Below are 17,711 nucleotides of genomic sequence, written 5' to 3'. Positions count from 1 at the left end.
CTCCGCAGAACCATAGAGTTGGGAACCGCACGCGGAGCTCTCGGTGGGGCACCCAGGACTCTGGGATCCCCCGCCCGCGCAGGAAGTCGCTCTGGAGACTCGAGGGAGAGCGCAGGCGGCGGCGGGGCAGGGAGAGGCGGGCCTCAGCGCAGATTGGGTCAGGCACGCGCAAGGGCAGCCCCCGAGGGCTGTCCCAGAGGTCCCAGCGCCGCCGAGGTCCTAATAGGCAGCACCGTCTTCCGCCGCACGTGGCTGCAGCGAGATGCCCAAATCCAAGCGCGACAAGAAAGGTGGGCAAAGGGGGTCTTGGGACCCGGTGAGGAATTCGCGGGCTGGCTGTCACCTGCGGTAGGGGCTTCCCGGGGGAAGCACGGGGGTGGGGGCTGGAGCCGGGTCTGGTCAGGGAGCGGAGACTGCTTTGCCAGGCCTCCAGAGTTTGTCCAAGGCCGGCTGGTCGGGGAACAGCCTCTGAACACCCAGGCCGCACCCGATCTCGCCTTGGCCCACCTTTTCCTACCTCAGCCCATCTGTCTTAGCTCTCCGCGCTCCCCCCACCTTGCGGCCTTCCCCTCAACCCAGGTTTATCCCGAAGTATGTACTTGAAGTTGCTTCTGTCTGGCATGCTTGTGCCCCGGTCTTTGTATGGCTGGCTCTTTCTCAGTTGGCAGTTCGTAGGATATCTCCTAAGAGAGTATTCCTGACTGCCTCTACTATGGTGAGTCTCTCTCACTCCGGCTCTCTAGCACATTCACTCAACAAATTAGAGAGGGACCTGGCACTCTCTAGGCGTCGAAGGATACAGCAGTTACAACAAGGAAGGCCTAGAGCCCTCATCAAGCTTAATATTTTAGTTATGGGAAGTATATCCTCCCAAGGTACCGAAAATCGAATCAGTAAATTCAGATAGTGGTAAGTTTCGTGGAGTAAGAGAGAAAGAGAAGTTGATGTTCTTTTGTGCAGTGTGGCCAGGGAAGGTCTCTGTTGAGATGACAAATGAGCAGGAACTTGAAGAAAGTAAATAAGCAACCCATGGAGTTACCTGGAAGGGTGGTGGTCCCAGGAGAGGGAACACGAAGGGCAAAGGCCCTGAAGCGGGAGCATGTTTGACATGTTCTGGGGCAAGAGGCCATCGTGGCCAGGGCAGAGTGAGCAAAAAGGAGGGAGAGGGAATTGGGCAGAGTGTGCGGGGCTTGAAAGACCTTTGCAAGGAACTGGCTTTCACACGCAGGTGAAACGGGAGGAGAGAGCTCGAGCAGAGGAATGATGGGGTTCAGCTTTACTTTTAAAAAGATCACCTTAACTGCTTTGTTGAGAATAGACAGGGAAGGTGGGGGCAGTGTGCAGGGGTGGAAGCAGCGAGACTAGCAGTAATCCAAGAGAGCATGGTGCTGGCTAGGTCCACAGTTGTAGCAGTGGAAGTGTTGGAAAATGGACAACTGTGTTTTGTTTGCCCTCCTATGCTGCACTCGCCCCTGAATGGCGTGATTACCTTTCTAGATGTGTGCTTCGTGAAGAGGGACCGACTGAGTGCCAGGCAGGATGAATAAGAAGCGGCCTCCTCCCAGGAGCCAGGGCTTTGCATTTGATGCTCTGTTAAGCGTTTGTGGAATGATTGGGTTCTGTGGAGGGAGCCCTGGTCAGATCTGACAAATGTCAAACCCTTCTGGTTAAGGGGCAGATTGGGCCCCAGCTGTTGTTGGAGAAGAGGTGCTTGTCCTTCCCCAAAGACGCGTTGCTGCATCCATGGGTCCAAACTGCAAGACAGGGTGTAGCAGGGGAGATACAGTCCCCAGCCCAGAGCAGCCACAGACGGTCTCTGTGTACCACAGCAGCACAGGGACGCGCCTCAGCCAGCAGCTAGCTCAGCCACTGGCAGGGCCCCCAGAGCCTCCACACCTCAGTAGGGAGTTTTCGCTTCACCTCAGGGGAGCTAAGGAATACCTAGTTTGTCTGAGTAACAGGAAAGATGGGAAGAGACCTTCAGGCTCGGGAACAGTAGCGAGCAGGCACTCTGGGGACCCTGGGAGTAGCCTTGCATGCCAGAAGTGGTGTCCACAAAAGCCTTACTACCTTTTCTCAGATTGGCTTGGTCCAGCTGGGCTACGAAAGCGGGGAAGAAAGAGTCTCCGGGACATCCAGATTTGCCTCTCATCATCTCTCCCTTTTCTTCTTTGTATTAGTCTCCCTCACCAAAACCGCTAAGAAAGGCTTAGAACTGAAACAGAACTTGATAGAAGAGGTAAGAGCGTGTTCTTTTTATTTTTCCAGACCTTGTATTTGGTTTATAAACGTGGGTGTAGGGCTGTTTGTCAGGGAAACATACTGTTTGGGGGGAAGAAAAAAAAATGGTGCTGATCCAGCCCTTTCTTCTCCAGCAGCAGCACCAATAAAAACTCCCATAGTGATGGTTTCCAGCTTGATTGAGCCCTTACTCTGCCCTGCACGGCGCTGTTTCACATGTGAAGCACCCCCGCGAGGTAGATGCGAGGGGAAGTTATCGCTGTTTTGCGGTCTGGTAACTGAAGCTTGCAGAGATTTGTTAGTCTGCCCGATGTAAAAAGAGCCAGGGAGTTACCAGGTGTGGGTAGATGCACCAAGCCACTGTCTGCACTGCATCAGGCTGCAGGCTGGGTGACAGGGGAGTTTCCTCCAGCACGAAGATGCCATTTTCCTTGAGACCACTTCATCGTGGCTGCCGCCAACAACGTGGGCGCCGCAGGGCTGATGAGCCGCCTTCCCTGGTGACTAAATGACAAGACTTTACACGTTTCCATATAGCAGGAGACTTCCTAGTGTAGCTAGGTTTCTAGATCGTCAGCAATTACTGGCCAAAGAGAAGTGGTCAGTTGCAGCGGTGGCCACCGTAAGTCGGAAACCTGGGGAGACGGTGGGCTCTTGACCCGTGGCTCACCTTCCCCCGCACTTTGCCATCAGGCCTGCTTTGCGTCAGGGCAGCCCCTGTACTTAGTATCCTGGCTTCAGTAGCAGAGGCAAGGAGGAAACAACCAGGTTAGAGGCTCTAAACATCCTCAGTTGTAAGAGACCTGGAGCAGTCTCTTTCCCACCTGAGGCCAGAGTACTGCCCAACCCCTGCTGCCCCTTGGACTCCAGAGCCCCATGAATTGTCCTGCAGCTTCGGAAATGTGTGGACACATACAAGTACCTCTTCGTCTTCTCTGTGGCCAACATGAGGAACAGCAAACTGAAGGACGTGCGCAGTGCCTGGAAGCACAGCCGGTGAGCGGGCAGTGGGAGAAGGGCCTGAGTGCGGAGGGGCCAGGCTGCTTGCAAAGCACAGGGGCGGTTAGTGACCTCGGTCACAGGAGGCACCTTAATAAGGACAAAGTGCCATGCCCCCATCCCCACTGAAGGGCGCTTTTTTTTTTTTTTTTTTTTGCTGTACGCGGGCCTCTCACTGTTGTGGCCTCTCCCATTGCGGAGCACAGGCTCAGCAGCCATGGCTCACGGGCCCAGCCGCTCCACGGCATGTGGGATCTTCCCAGACCGGGGCATGAACCCGCGTCTCCTGCATCGGCAGGCGGACTCTCAACCACTGCGCCACCAGGGAAGCCCTGAAGGGTGCTTTTTAACTGTTAAAGTTTGTCTCGCCTTGTGGGGGTGGGGGGCGGGTTGAGCAGTGACCTCTCCAGGAGAAGGGGCTCCCTGAACCCTGGGGTCTGGTCCCTTAAGGAACATCGCACCCGTTCTGGTTCAGACCATTAAACAGGCCCCTTCCACATATCCAGACGCACTCACAGTGGGCTGAGACAGAATGTGAGTTTCAGGGTCTGTGCAGGAAAATGATGAGAGGGACCCTGGGCTGGCGACAAAGTGAGCAGGGCTGCGTGGAAGAGTGGAGTCTCTGGCCACACCTTCTGCTACAAAACAGCCTGGGCCTTGGCTCGGGCTCCGGGGACTGAAGCTGGTTTGCACTGAAGTGAGGGCAGGGCGGGGCGCTTCATTCACAGACCCCTCTTTTTCTCTGTAGGATGTTCTTTGGCAAAAACAAAGTGATGATGGTGGCCCTGGGTCGAAGCCCATCTGACGAGTACAAAGACAATCTGCATCAGGTGAGTCTCTGGCCCTCACAGGGAGGGGCCGAGGCCAGGCTGCCTTCTCCGCTGCTGTCACATGATGCGCACTGCAGCCATCTGGCGGCCCGGGGTGGACTTAAAGCTCGGTTCTCCTTTAACCTCCAGACCCAGAGAGTAGTGCTGCCCCCCTCCAGCTGTGACCAAAAATGTCTCCACGTGTTGCCAGATGAGGGGGCGGGGCCGGCAAAATGGTCCCCAGTTGAGAACCGCTGCTCTAATGTGACCGACCCCACCCCACTTTGGTTCTGTAGGTCAGCAAGAAGTTGAGGGGTGAAGTTGGTCTCCTTTTCACCAATCGCACTAAGGAGGAAGTGAACGAGTAAGTGCCCTGGAGGAGCGGTGGGAAGGGAAAGGTTGGCGAGGTCTCCGGGGAGGGAATAGCCCAGGACTTTGTACAGTAGAGGCACCGAGTAAAACCTGGTTCCTGGTTCCTGGAATCCCGTTACGGAGTCTCTGTTCTCCCAGGCTCGGAGCTCCAGGCTGAACCGAGGAGGAAGGGCGGTGAGACGAGGCCCAGGCAGAAACCTGCCCTCCTGCCACTTCTCTTTCCTCTCAGGTGGTTCACGAAATACACGGAGATGGACTACGCCCGAGCTGGGAACAAAGCCACTTTCACCGTGAGCCTGGACCCGGGGCCCCTGGAGCAGTTCCCGCACTCCATGGAGCCACAGCTGAGGCAGCTGGGCCTGCCCACGGCCCTCAAGAAAGGTACAGGGGCGTCCCCAGAGCTGAAAGGTCACAGCCGAGCGGCCGAGAGCACAGGTTTCCAAGCCAGACAACTCCCCCCTCACCCCCAATTTCTACCGGCCTCCATTTTCTCATGTGAAAACAGGACTAACAGCGCCCGCCTGACAGCTGGGGTGAATGTGGACAGTAAGTTACAGCTAGAATACAGCAGTTACAGGGCAAGGAAGGAAGGAGGAGTCACTGCCCCCCAAAAACCCTCCTGGGCGGCTGAATGCTCACTGATGAACCCCTGCCCCGGTGCTGCTGGAAGCCTGGGGGCAGGGGGCCGGCCCGGTTCCTCTGGCCCTGCACAGGCCTCTGTGCCAGAGTAACTGCCTGGGGGCCCCCTTCTCTGTAGGTGTGGTGACCCTGCTGTCCGACTACGAGGTTTGCAAGGAGGGCGATGTGCTGACCCCAGAGCAGGCCCGTGTCCTGGTGAGTTCCCTCCGCCCCGGGCGTCTGCAGCTGCGGCGGGAGGGGCCGCAGACTCCTCTGACCCCACTCGCTCCTCCTGACCTTTGGGTCCCTTCGCCTCTTGCAGAAGCTTTTCAGGTACGAAATGGCCGAATTCAAGGTGACCATCAAGTACGTGTGGGACGCGGAGTCCGGAAGGTTCCAGCAGATGGGAGATGACTTGCCAGAGAGCGCGCCCGAGTCGGAAGTAGAATCAGAGGAAGACGACGACAGCTGACATGCACTTGGGACGGGACCTCCGGGCCTGCTCCAGTCTTGTCTGGACTGGACGGCGTGAGACTGCCGCAGCCCTCTCGGGGGAGCAGCCGTGTATTTTGCTGTGGATGCACACAAGGGAGGGTGACAGGGACAGGCTATCCTATAAATAATGAAACTTTGTCAGCAGGGTGTCTCCTCCAAAAGGGACTTTTCTAGGAAAAAACCCTTGAGTTTGGGCTTTGGTTTGGACCCCCAGGATTCTTAGTTCACCTCAAGCCAGTTTCCAGCACTGGCTCCTGTGTGACCACTGGCCGGGCGGCCCTGGGAGCACAAGAGGAACCGCCTTCTCCTTTCCTCTGGGCCTCGGCGCCCCTGGCTTGAAACTGGGATTTGTTTGAGGAAAATAGGCACCCTGCCTGCCGCCCTCCTACCCCTACTCTCTATTCTCTTTCCCACCCACAACCCCCAAAACCAGGGCTGAGAAACTTGTGGATGACCAGGAGACAGGAGGTGTTGGCTAAAGCAAACATAAAGCCACTGCCGAAACTGAATGAATGTAAAAAACATTCCACTGCATCCTGGGAGGTTTTAGTCTTCTGGGTGGTGGCTCCAGGTGGTAGGTTTTTGCCCAGATTGTTCTGTTTATAAGTATTTAATGAGGTAATTCTGAACAGGAGAAAATCTACCTCAGGGTGTGTGGCCCTCTTTTTTTCTGTCGCGTGTAGAAGCATGAGGGCCACCTGCAGCCCCGATGTTGAGAGGTCACACTGGGTTCAGGGCAGGAGGCTGGGAGACCCTCCCACCGCCTCTGCCCTTTGAAGACTAATCCCTACTCCTGCCCCCTTCTCACCAAGCCTATGGGAGGACGAGAAACAGCCTGCAGGCTGCAGAGGAAACAGATTCACTGTGGGCCTGGGCTCCAGCCAGGTTAGTGCCTCTACTCAGACAGGAAACGCCTGAGGCCCTGGGCTTTTTACATGATGAAGGCAACTGGGAGTATTAACAAGAACATAGGAGACAGTTTGTGAACTGGGACTGTGAGGAAAGAACTAGCTACATAAAGCGGCTTGAAGTCAGAACTGACTGGTTGAGAGAATAAAAGAGGTGATAGATGGAGTGTGTCCTCTGCCACCCCAAGTCAGGACTAGGCCTGGTGGAGGTAGTTCGGACATACATGGGCAGACAGGTGCCAGGCCTGATCAAAGGCCTGCATGACGGCCGGCTCCAGGGGCTCTCCCTCAGCGGCCACCAAGTTCTGTTCTAGCTGCTCCAAGCTGGACATGCCCAGGATGACTGCGTCCCCCTGAACGCCCTGCAAGGGGAGACAGCCAGACGTCAACACGCTAGCGCGCCACAGTGACTCCAGTCGCACACACCCCCTCCCACCCTGCCCCTGCCAAGACCTGCAATCTAAAGTCTATACCCTATATTATTCCGCACAGAACTTACATTGCCTTCGAACAGCTCTACAGCCCTGCTTCCCTAGACGCACGCAGGCAGACCCAAGTTCCCCTCTGCTGCTCGGCAGCTGGGAGGGCTTGGGTTAGTCATGTGACCTCCCTAAGCTTCAGGCTTCCTTTACTTTGCAGGGTGGTTGTGGGAGGATTTTTTTTTTGGCCGTGCCTTGCAGCATGCTGGATCTTGGTTCCCTAACCAGGGATTGAATCCATGCCCCCTGCAGTGGAAACGCAGAGTCCTAACCACTGGACCACCAGGGAATTCCCTAAAATTTCATAAAGTTTGCTTCAGGCCTAGCACTTAACAGGGGCTCAAGAAAGAGGCACCGTTAGTATGTGATGCCCAAGTTGGAAGAAGTTGGGAAAGCGGGATGGCAGGGAGAGGGCAGCCCTGCCAGGGACACAGAGTTGGCCTCTGCAGAGCAGGCAGCCAGAGACAGATAAATGCTAATGCTGAAAAAATGTAGGTTTCAGCATCACACATAGCTTCTGCCCTATCTCATGTACCCACAGTTAGGTGAAGTGGCCTCTGAGCCAGTTTACTCATACATAAAGTTGGGATAATTATACTTACTAGGGCCAGTACTGTTTGTAATGTGACACTTAATAAACTCTAAGAACAGGAATACCACCCAAAAGACCTGGGCCATGGAGACATTTCAGAAAAGGTAAAGGAGTAATCCAGAAATCATGAAATAATCACACAGCCCTCTCTTTCACTTCCTCCTTCCTACCTGGAGCTGGGAGTGGTGGTACCTCTCCACCGGAGGACGGCCGGGGTCATGCTGGGGGCACTGGGGCCATATGTGGCCTGCAGGCCTTCCCCACCAAGGCAACAGCCTCAAAGTAGTGCTTCCAGAAGCTGGGTGAGTGGAGAGGGTGGCACAGGTCAGGACGCTGGGATTCCTGCAGGTCACTGGTCCCTGAGGCACTGAGGGACCAATATCTCAAATGGAGGTTTTGTTTCCCTGAGCAGCAGAATGCATGTGGATTTCTGGGCCCCTCACCGGGGTGATTTCAACCCAGTGGTAGGAGCAGCGGGGATGCAGTGGGCAAGGATCCTCGCATTGAACATGTTCACCGGATGCGAACAATACAACTCCCCAAATCGGGAACCAGGAGTGCTTTGTGCTCCGGGTCACAGACAGGACAAGTCCTGGCTCCAGTCCCAGCTCTGGCCTTGGCTCAGTCACCTGCCTTCACTTACCTGCTCAGTGAGGAAACACCCTGAGCCAGCCCCACGTGGTGAGTGCAAAATGTAAAGGAGATAATGGACCTGCAGTGCTCTGTCAACTAAGTAGAGCAGAGAAGGTGAAAACTATCAACCAAGATCCTCCAGGGGTGAGGCCTAAGCGCTGGTGGTGTGACGAGCTCCTTGAGAGACACTGCTTAGGGCGATGGCTCCTAAACCTGGCCAGGCAATCAGAAACCCTGGCAGGGGACTTCCCTGGTGGCGCAGTGGTTAAGAATCCGCCTGCCAATGTAGGGGACACGGGTTTGATCCCTGGTCCAGGAAGATCCCTCAGGCTGAGGAGCAACTAAGCCCGTGTGCCACCACTACTGAGCCTGCACTCTAGAGCCTATGAGCCACAACTACTGAGCCCACGTGCCACAACTACTGAGCCCGTGAGCCACAACTACTGAGCCTGTGCACCTAGAGCCAGTGCTCTGCAACAAGAGAAGCCACCGCAATGATAAGCCTGTGCACCGCAACAAAGAGTAGCCCCCACTCGCTGCAACTAGAGAAAGCCCACGTGCAGCAACGAAGACCCACCGCAGTCAAAAATAAATTAACTAATTAATTTTAAAAAGTCCTGGGCCATTTCAACAAAACTAGCATTGGAGACTCAGCTTCTATAAATCTTGAAAGGTTAGGAACTTTCCAGCAGTCCACAGATAATGTCTAAATTTGATAAATTAAGGAATAGCAGGAAAGTGTGTGCATCAGAGATCTCACAGTAAATACCAGAGGGAAGGAAAACTGTAGGAGTTAAAGAGCATCACCTTGGAGCAGTGCGACTTGAAGGGCTTGCTTCTAGCTGTGGCCATGTATTACTTTGATAACTTTTTCAAACTTGCAAAAATGAAAAAAAGGAAGGGAAGAAGGCTAGTCCCAACAGATGTTCAACTATAACTTTAGACATTGATGACAGTGTTATTGCCAAGAGTTTACAAAACTTACTCAGTTGCCCCAGGTGACAGGCCAGCATCAAGCCCCAGGAATCCCAAGTTCCAATCCAAGGTTTCTTCTCCCGCTGTGGGCAGGGAGTAGGCTCTTCCCAGGGAAAAGACATAGCCTCACAGACCTGGTGGAAGGTCCAGAGCTCTACGCGTTCCCAATCCAGGCCCCCAATCACTCCCCAGAGACACTGGCGAAATTTTAGGGGTAAATTTCTCAGTAAAGCTGGTAGGGATCCAGGGGCAAAGGTCTGAACACAGGGGGAGGTCCTGGCCACCAAGAAAGCAGCCCCAGGGACTCCCCATTGCAGACTAAGGGGACCCATGCCACCTCCCACCCTGACGCAGCCCATGCCCAGCTCACCGATTCCTGTAGATCTCTGCCCAATTGGTCCCAAAGAAACGGCCCACAGGTTGTTACCCATCCTTGTCCCCATCCTTGTACTTGCCGGTCAGCAGGCCCCCTGCAAGAAGGCTGTAATCAGATCCCCTGGCACTGCTCCCAGAGGCTGCTCTGGACTGGAAGTGGGGGTGATGGTGGGGGACCCAGGAGGGATGGAGGACCCAGCCCAGCCTCCTGTCAAACCCCTCCCTGCTTCCCAGGTCTGGGACCAGGCATCTCCAGGGTCAGGAACAGGCAGAAACACGGCCAGGAAGACCCTTCCACCCGGGGTGAGCCCGTCCCCACAGCAGCCCACGCCCCATACCAGCCAAAGGGTTTTAGGCGTAGAACCTCAGTCCTGAGGCAGGGGAAGAGCTCTGTCTCCACTTGCTGGGTGGTGGCGTTGTACATGCCCTGCAGGCAGAAGGGCCAGCTGGAGAGGGTGCACGGGACCCCAAATTTTCCCGTGGAGAACCTCAGTTCAGACCTTAACAATCAGGCAGATACTTAATGGTGCTGGTGGAGAGGGCTCACGCCCAAGGAAAATTCATCCCTTCAGCCAACATTTCTGAGCACCACCTATGGCCTGGATACTGGATTTCCATCCACAAGCCAAAGGACAAAGCTGCTGTGCTCAGAGATTTAATAGTGAGGTAGAGTGTTAACAAACATATTCAACAAAAGAGACGATTGTAATGCACTAGTAAGTTCTGTGACCAGTGCCTGGCAGCAAGTAGGTGCACAAACATTTGCTGAATGAATGAGGAGGAGAAAAGGAGGACCTGAGATCTCAGGCTCCTCTGGGCTGTCAGGAAAGGCTTCCAGAGGAAGAGGCATCTAAGTGAGACCTGGGCACTCCTTCCAGGGACAGCAGGGAGGAGTGTTCCAGGCTGACTGCAGAGCGAGAAGCAGGCAGGAAGGGGAGCCAGAACCGGAGAGAGCAGGCGCCTGTTTGCCAGGCTGAGGGTACCTGGGAGCCATCATCCTGTAGAGCAGGGGAATGGCTGGTATGGAGAGGGCACAGGGAGGGGGGAGCCACGAGGACCCGGGATCAGCAGGCACCCAGGAGACAGAGGCCTCTGCAGCCCTGGCCTCACCTGGTACACGGTGGGCAGGATCCAGTTGTTGCTCTTGCACAGGGTACAGATCTCGGCCACTTCCCAGGCGTCATAGTTGGAGAGGCCAAGCTCCACAGACTTGCCCTGCGGGGGAGAGGCCAAGGTCAGAACCCACTGCAGCCCGGAACACCAGGAAGGAGAGACTGGCTGGGGACCCTGGGGAGTGGGGTCTGTCCCCAGCTCTGCCCTGGGACAGCCCTGGAGCCTCCACTCTCCTGGGCAACGACAGGCCAAGCAGAGGAGCTGGGGGGCCGCCCTCACCTCCTGGTGCAGCTGGTGGCAGGCACGCAGTGTCTCTTCCACGGGGGTGCCGTGGTCCGGCAGGTACAGGTAAAAGAGGTCCACTCGGGGGCACTGCATCCACTTCAGTGACGTCTCCAGCTGGGACCAGAGGCTGTCAGGCTTCAGAGACTTTTCACCCACTGGATTGGCCTTGGTGGTGATTTTCACTTTGGGAGGAGAGAAATGGAAGTCCAAGTCAGTTTACCAAACGCTGGAGAGAATCTAGTGTAATGGTTAAGAGACAGACCTGGGTTCACACCCCAGCTCTGCCAATTCGAGCTCTGTGACCCTAACCAAGTTATTTAAACTCTCTGAGCCTCAATCCCCTCAACTGTAAATTGAGAGTGATATCTTGTCGGGAGGCCCCAAGGATTGATCAGAACTTTGATAGATTTGCTCATTATGAGCTGCTAATGTTATTACGATGACTATTTACCAGACAACTGGGTGTGCCACACCTGGCGCTAAGGGCTGGATGAGGAAGGCCAGCAGTGGATCCCTGCCATCAAGGACGCACAGTCTAAGGGGCCACTACAGAGTAAGTGAGGCCGGGATAAGCACAAGGTGGGAGAGGAGCCCTGGGAGTTCAGGGAAGGCTTTCTTAGAATCTGAATCTCCAGGGCCAGTCAGAGGCCGCCCAGAGGCAAGAACGTGGCGTGTGAGGAGCCATGCCTGCGACCCCATGGATCTAGAACACCAGGTCCACGGGGCACACAAAGCAAGAGAAGGGGCCACAGACCAGATGGATACAAAGGGCCCTGAGTGCACCCCTTAGAATCTGACTTCAGGGGTCCACAGGGAGACTCTGAACACTTTTCAGCCAGCGAGCTAAGTTGTCAGCTTTGCAGTTTTGAAAGATGACTCTGAATGAAGCACACACAAAAACCTCAGGGACAGGTCTGGAAACAGGGCAAATGGCGAGGCTGCGGCAGGAATTCAGGAAAGAGAGCAAGAGGCTTCAACTGGGGCCCCAGGGAAGGAAAGGCAAGATATTTCCATCAGAGAAATAACCCATTGAGAAAAGGCTGGTGTTGTGCCGCCTGTGTGAGTCAGGAGTGAGTTAATCAAATACTTTTCTCCCCTCGCCCATTAAGAATCCCAGGTGGGGGCTTCCCTGGTGGCGCAGTGGTTAAGAAGCCACCTGCCAATGCAGGGGACACGGGTTCAAGCCCTGGTCTGGGAAGATCCCACATGCTGTGGAGCAACTAAGCCCGTGTGCCACAACTACTGAGCCTGTGCTCTAGAGCCCGTGAGCCACAGCTGCTGAGCCCACATGCCACAACTACTGAAGCCTGCGCACCTAGAGCCCGAGCTCTGCAACAAGAGAAGCCACTGCAATGAGAAGCCCGCGCACCGCGACGAAGAGTAGCCCCCGCTCGCCGCAACTAAAGAAAGCCCGGGGCTTCCCTGGTGGCGCAGTGGTTGAGAATCCACCTGCCGATGCAGGGGACACGGGTTCGTGCCCCGGTCCGGGAAGATCCCACATGCCGCGGAGCGGCTGGGCCCGTGAGCCATGGCCGCTGAGCCTGCGCGTCCGGAGCCTGTGCTCCGCAACGGAAGAGGCCACAACAGTGAGAGGCCCGCGTACCGCAAACAACAACAACAACAACAACAACAACAACAACAACAACAAAAAACAGAAATAGACTCACAGACCGAAAACAAACTTATGGTTACCAAAGGGGTAAGGGGTTGGGATAAATTAGGAGTTTCATATTAACATATACACACTAATATATATAAAATAGATAACCAGCAAGGACCTACCCTATAGCACAGGGAACTATACTCAATATCTTGTAATAGCCTATAATGGAAAGGAATCTGAAAAAGAATATGTATATACATATTTAGTTATACATATATATGTATAACTAAATCACTTTGCTGTACACCTGAAACTAACACAACATTGTAAATCAACTAGACTTCAATAAAAATTTAAATTAAAAAAAAAAAAAGAAGACCAGAGTTGTCACAGAGAGGCAGTCAGGTGATCTAGATAGCATATGAGATGCATGCATATTCTTGTTTTGTTTCAGATCTGTGCTGTGAATCATTTCACTCTGAGGACCTCAAAGTAAAAGATGGTACATGGTGCTAATGATACTACTACTACTACTACTACTACTAACAGTAACAGCTAACATTGCTGAGCCCTCACTATGTCCCTGTGAGGCACGTTATAAACATTTCAGATGGCATCAGACTGATGACAGATGTCCCCCTACCCCCATACACAAACCCTCCACTTAGCTAGGTCTGCCTGTTCCAAAACCCTCAGCACTGCCAAATCTCATTGCCTTTGCACACTCACTGCCCACCCGCGCAGCCGGGAATGCCCCTTCTCCTCTTACTCCCCCTGGAAAACTAGCAGTTCTTCAAGGTCTGACGTTCCGTTTTCCTAGTGTTCTTCAGTGTCCCCTCCCATCTCTAGACTCTGAGTTCCCTGGAGTGGGTTAGTGTCAATTTCCCTTCTATGGCCTTGGACGGAGGCTGGCACAGAGAGGGCAGTTAGACACCATACTACCCCCACTCTCCCATCACAGCTACTGCCTATAGCTCCTGCGGTTCCCAGGCGCGGCCACCCTGGTGAAGCGGGAGGCACTGCCAACTGAACGGCGCACCCCGAGCTCCACGGAGCAGTCTACAGCCCAGAGCAACGAGGAAGCAGATCCCCGCCGGTTCCGAAGCCTGATCTGGGACTATGCCAGGAAGTGCCAGGGTCATAAGGGCAGGATTCCTGCAGATCAGGACCGCACCCGGCACCTGCGGGGAAGGGGAAGGAGGCAGGGGCTGCACAGCGCCAGACTCCGTTTTCAGTCCCCCCGAGAGGGGCTAGCCAAGTCGTTCCAGGCTAGACCAGGGTTGGGACGTTGCTGAGGGGAGGGAAAAGGAGAGGAAAAGAGTCAAGACAAAGCACTGTCCGGCTGTCCGGGGCTAGATGTGCACGGGGCCTGAGGAGCGGGGTGTTCACAGAGCTGCGGGGTGGCCAGTGGAGGTCGGCGCCCCGGCAGGAGGGCGAAGCTGTCGGTCCTGACCTCGGCCGGTGCATGGCTCGGGGGAGGTAAGGGGGACGGAGTCTGGGTGCCAGGAATTACCTCTGCAGTCGCCACCGCCCAGCCGGAGCCCCAGGCCGCCCAGGATGCTCTCGGACGTACGCTAGGGCCGTGTCTATATCGGTGTGGCCGCGCTCCCGGAAGAGGGGCACGGCCGCCCCATCTCCATGGCGCCCAGCACGGTGCCTGGGCGGCCCGGGGGGCCAGAGGCTGCCTGCGGGGGCGACAGCAGCCGGGACACTGCGGCGGCGGGGGTCCTGCTCCAGCCCGCTGGAGCGCAGCCGAGCGTAGCACTAGCCACCGCGCGCGGTGGGCCACCGCTTTAAGGAGGGGGTCCGGTCCCGCCCACCGGCGTTGGGGGCGGAGCGCGCGGAGGGGCGGGGCAAAGGAAGTACGGGGAAAGGCTGCGCGGCGCCCCGCCCCCCACGCCCGCGGCTCCCCACCTCCCTCGGCTTGGCTCCTGAGCTGTCCTGGGGTCCACGTGTTCTTCCAGAGGGGGCTTTCCTAAGGGCTAAAGGTCCTAAAATGATGTCTTGGCCCAGGGGTGGTGCCCTCAGGGGTGTCCCGCCACCTTGCAGGCCCCAGAGGTCGGATCTGTGGTTCTCTCGTCGGGACTTGCCAAAGGCTCCAGCCCGCGTCAGTACTGAAGTATTGAAAGAAAAGAACTGTCAGCCTCGAATCCTATACCCAAGCGAAAACACCTTTCAAAAAGGAAAGCAAGGACTTCGTTCCGACAAAGGTTGGGGAGAATTCATAGTAGCCAGCTTTCACTATAGAAGATATTTTAAAAAATTCTTTAGACGGAAGAAAAGTTGGATTTACACACACAAAAAGTGAAGAGTGCTGGAAATGGTAAACGCGAGGATGAATATAAAAGACTTTTTCTCAGAGAAGTGAGTTTCAGGTGGAAAGTATTATTATTATTATTTTTTTACTGCAGACATCAGTAGTTTATTGTTTGTTTAGTCCAAACACATTCAAAATGGAAACTCAAAGAATACTTTCCACCTGAAACAATTATCTGACAGATAATAAAGATAACTTTTAAACAGATAACTGAGTTTTTATAAAGTTAAATATACAATTACTGTATGACTCAGCAAAAACTACACCCCGTTGATCTTCATGAACCTACATATAAAAACCTTTGACCAAGCGAATACAGTGATATATAAAAAGGATAATACATCACTTCTCAGTGAATTTCATCCCAGGAATACAGTGGGCTTTATATTTGAAAATCAATCAATATAGTTTACTATACTGACCAAAAAATAAAACCCATATCATGATCGCAACTGATGCAAAAAAAGCATTTAACAAAATTCAATACCTATTCATGAAGAAGGAGGGGGAAAAAAAAGAAAAAAACTAAGAAGAAAAGGAAATTTCCTCAAACTGATAAAGGGCATATACAAAAAACATATAGCTGACATTATATTTAATAGTGAAAAAACTTTCCCCCTAAGATTGGTAACCAGTCGATGATATCTGCTCTTACCCCTTTTATTCAATGTTGTGCTGGAGATACTATTTATGCCAACATATTTCAGTGTGTGTGTGTTATAACAGGCAGTTTCTTACATAACTACAATGCCATTGTCACACTAAAAACAATGAACAATTCTTTTGTGTCACTTAATACCACATCCATGTTCAAATATCCCTGTGGGTTTTTTTTGTTTTTTTTTTCTTTTTGCGGTACGCGGGCCTCTCACTGCTATGGCCTCTCCCGTTGCGGAGCACAGGCTCCGGACGCGCAGGGTCAGCGGCCATGGCTCACGGGCCCAGCCGCTCCGCGGCATGTGGGATCTTCCTGGACCAGGGCACGAACCCGTGTCCCCTGCATCAGCAGGCAGACTCTCAACCACTGCGCCACCAGGGAAGCCCAGATATTCCTTTTTTTAATTAAACTTTTTAATTTTTGAGAAAATTTTAGATTCATATGCCATTGTAACAAATAATACAAAGAGATACTTTGTTCCCTTTTCCCAGTTTCCCTCAGTAGCAACATCTTGCAAGATACTATTTTTGTTAGGTGGAGTGTCCTATAAATGTTGATTAGATCTGCTGGTTGATGACTCTTTTGAGTTCTTTTATATCCTTGCTGATTTTCTGGTAGTTGTTCTACCTGTTGTTAAGAGATGGGTGTTGAATTCTCCAATTACAATTTTTTTTTAATATTTATTTATTTTGGCTCCACCAGGTCTTAGTTGTGGCACATGGGATCTTTAGTTGTGGCACGTGGGATCTTTATTTTAGTTGCGGTATGTGGGATCTAGTTCCCTGACCAGGGATTGAACCCAGGCCCCATGCAATGGGAGCGCAGAGTCTTACCCGCTGGACCACCAGGGAAGTCCCCTCCGATTATAATTGTGGATTTATCTCTTTCTATTTTCATGTCTATCAATTTTTTCTTCACATATTTTGGCAGCTCTCTTTGGTGTTTAGACATTTAGGATTGCTATTCCTTGATTGGTTGACTCTTTTCATCGTTATATAATGTCCCTCTCTGTCTCTGATAGTTTTCTTTGTTCTGAAGTCTACTTTCTTAGATACCTATATAGCCATGTTGGCTTGCTCTTGATTAACGTTTGCATGATATAACTTTCGCTATCCTTTTACTTTCAGCCTGCCTATATCATTATATTTTAAGTGGGTTTCTGTAGAAAGCATATAGTAAGGTCATTTTTTAAAACCCACTCTACTAAGCTCTGTCTTTTAAATGATATATTTAGGCCATTTACCATTAATGTAATTATTTACAAGTTAGGGCTTAAGTCTGCCATTTTATTTTTGGTTTTGTTTTATTCTCTTTATTTTTTTTCCCCCCACACCACATGGCTTTAGTTCCCCGACCAGGATCGAACCCAGGCACCCTGCAGTGGAAGCATGGAGTCTTAACCACTGGACCACCAGGGAATTCCTTAGTCTCAGTTTTTTGTTTGTTTCTTTTTTTTTTTTTTATGCTTTCCTGTAGGTTAACTGAACATTTTTTAAAGAATTATATTCTGATTTAATTACAGTGTTTTTGAGTATTTCTCTTTGTATAGCTTTTTTAAAAATAAATTTATTTATTTTATTTATTTATTTTTGGCTGTGTTGGGTCTTTGTTGCTGCGCGCGGGCTTTCTCTAGTTGTGGCGAGCGGGGGCTACTCTTCGTTGTGGTGCACAGGCTCCTCACTGTGGTGGCTTCTCCTGTTGCAGAGCACGTGCTCTAGGCATGTGGGCTTCAGTAGTTGTGGCTCACAGGCTCTAGGCACGCGGGCTCAGTAGTTGTGGAACTCGGGCCCAGTAGTTGTGGTACACGGGCTTAGTTGCTTCGTGGCATGTGGAATCTTCCCAGACCAGGGATCAAACCCATGTCCCCTGCACTGGCAGGCGGATTCTTAACCACTGCGCCACCAGGGAAGTACCTGTATCGCTCTTTAAGATTGCTCTAGAGCAACAATCACCTGGTGGCACCATTTTACAAGTTTAAGTGTAGAAACCTTAACTCCCTTTCCATTCCTTCACTCTCCTCTGTTTATAATAGTCTTAAATATTTCTTCTACATGCAGTTAGAACCACATCAGTGTTATAATTTTTGCTTCAACCATCAAATGTAATTTCGAAAACTTAAGAGAAGGAAGACCTATTTTATTTACCCGTATTCTGCTACCATGTTTTTGCTTCCTTCCTGATGCTCCAAGATTCCCTCTTTCATCATTTTCTATTTGTTTGTTTGTTTGTTTAGACAACT

At 52.6% G+C, this 17,711-nt stretch overlaps 2 protein-coding genes across 10 annotated transcripts; one reads left to right on the top strand and one right to left on the bottom strand.

The window, feature by feature from the left end:
• The first annotated feature begins 15 nt into the window (after positions 1–15).
• MRTO4 (MRT4 homolog, ribosome maturation factor) lies at positions 16–6,177 on the top strand. 8 transcript variants are annotated; one of them, XM_022551944.3, is made up of 8 exons: positions 25–290; positions 2,181–2,239; positions 3,134–3,237; positions 3,989–4,070; positions 4,346–4,413; positions 4,651–4,802; positions 5,179–5,255; positions 5,362–6,177. In XM_022551944.3, exons 1-8 carry the CDS (start codon positions 263–265, stop codon positions 5,509–5,511), a joined length of 720 nt encoding a protein of 239 aa, XP_022407652.1. In that variant the 5' UTR covers positions 25–262; the 3' UTR covers positions 5,512–6,177. The 8 variants fall into 8 exon arrangements, with proteins under 8 accessions (XP_089756099.1, XP_022407651.1, XP_022407652.1 ...); XM_022551943.3 differs by having other exon boundaries at positions 20–290; positions 5,179–6,177; XM_089899973.1 differs by lacking the exons at positions 5,179–5,255; positions 5,362–6,177 and having other exon boundaries at positions 16–290; positions 4,651–5,172.
• Positions 6,114–14,323, bottom strand: LOC111163342 (aldo-keto reductase family 7 member A3-like). 2 transcript variants are annotated; one of them, XM_089899965.1, is made up of 8 exons: positions 14,011–14,323; positions 10,889–11,076; positions 10,607–10,711; positions 9,835–9,923; positions 9,492–9,591; positions 9,132–9,255; positions 7,684–7,880; positions 6,114–6,804 (listed from the first exon to the last, which is right to left on the bottom strand). In XM_089899965.1, the coding sequence occupies exons 2-8, from the start codon at positions 10,985–10,987 to the stop codon at positions 6,637–6,639; spliced, it is 882 nt and encodes a 293-aa protein (XP_089756091.1). In that variant the 5' UTR covers positions 10,988–11,076; positions 14,011–14,323; the 3' UTR covers positions 6,114–6,636. The 2 variants fall into 2 exon arrangements, with proteins under 2 accessions (XP_089756091.1, XP_089756094.1); XM_089899968.1 differs by lacking the exon at positions 7,684–7,880 and having other exon boundaries at positions 6,667–6,804; positions 14,011–14,318.
• Positions 14,324–17,711: the final 3,388 nt, after the last annotated feature.

Source organism: Delphinapterus leucas, chromosome 1 (genome assembly GCF_059928025.1).
Source record: "Delphinapterus leucas isolate spDelLeu-1000000601 "Yukka" chromosome 1, BTC_Dleu_Yukka2, whole genome shotgun sequence".
NCBI classification, from domain to species: Eukaryota; Metazoa; Chordata; class Mammalia; order Artiodactyla; family Monodontidae; genus Delphinapterus; species Delphinapterus leucas.
Note: the sequence above shows the minus strand (reverse complement) of the source record. Positions and strands in the feature narration are given on the sequence as shown.

Bases quoted from the DNA above. Each gene is read 5' to 3' on its own strand.
- MRTO4 (XM_089899973.1), top strand. From the start codon at position 263: ATGCCCAAATCCAAGCGCGACAAGAAAG. The intron at 291-2,180 runs GTGGGCAAAGGG...TCTTTGTATTAG, and splicing joins ATCCAAGCGCGACAAGAAAG to TCTCCCTCACCAAAACCGCT. The intron at 3,238-3,988 runs GTGAGCGGGCAG...TTTTCTCTGTAG, and splicing joins AGTGCCTGGAAGCACAGCCG to GATGTTCTTTGGCAAAAACA.
- LOC111163342 (XM_089899965.1), bottom strand. From the start codon at position 10,987: ATGCAGTGCCCCCGAGTGGACCTCTTTTACCTGTACCTGCCGGACCAC. The intron at 9,592-9,834 runs GTATGGGGCGTG...GCCTTCTTGCAG, and splicing joins CGCCTAAAACCCTTTGGCTG to GGGGCCTGCTGACCGGCAAG. The intron at 7,881-9,131 runs GTAAGTTTTGTA...TTGGTCCCTCAG, and splicing joins CTGTCACCTGGGGCAACTGA to TGCCTCAGGGACCAGTGACC.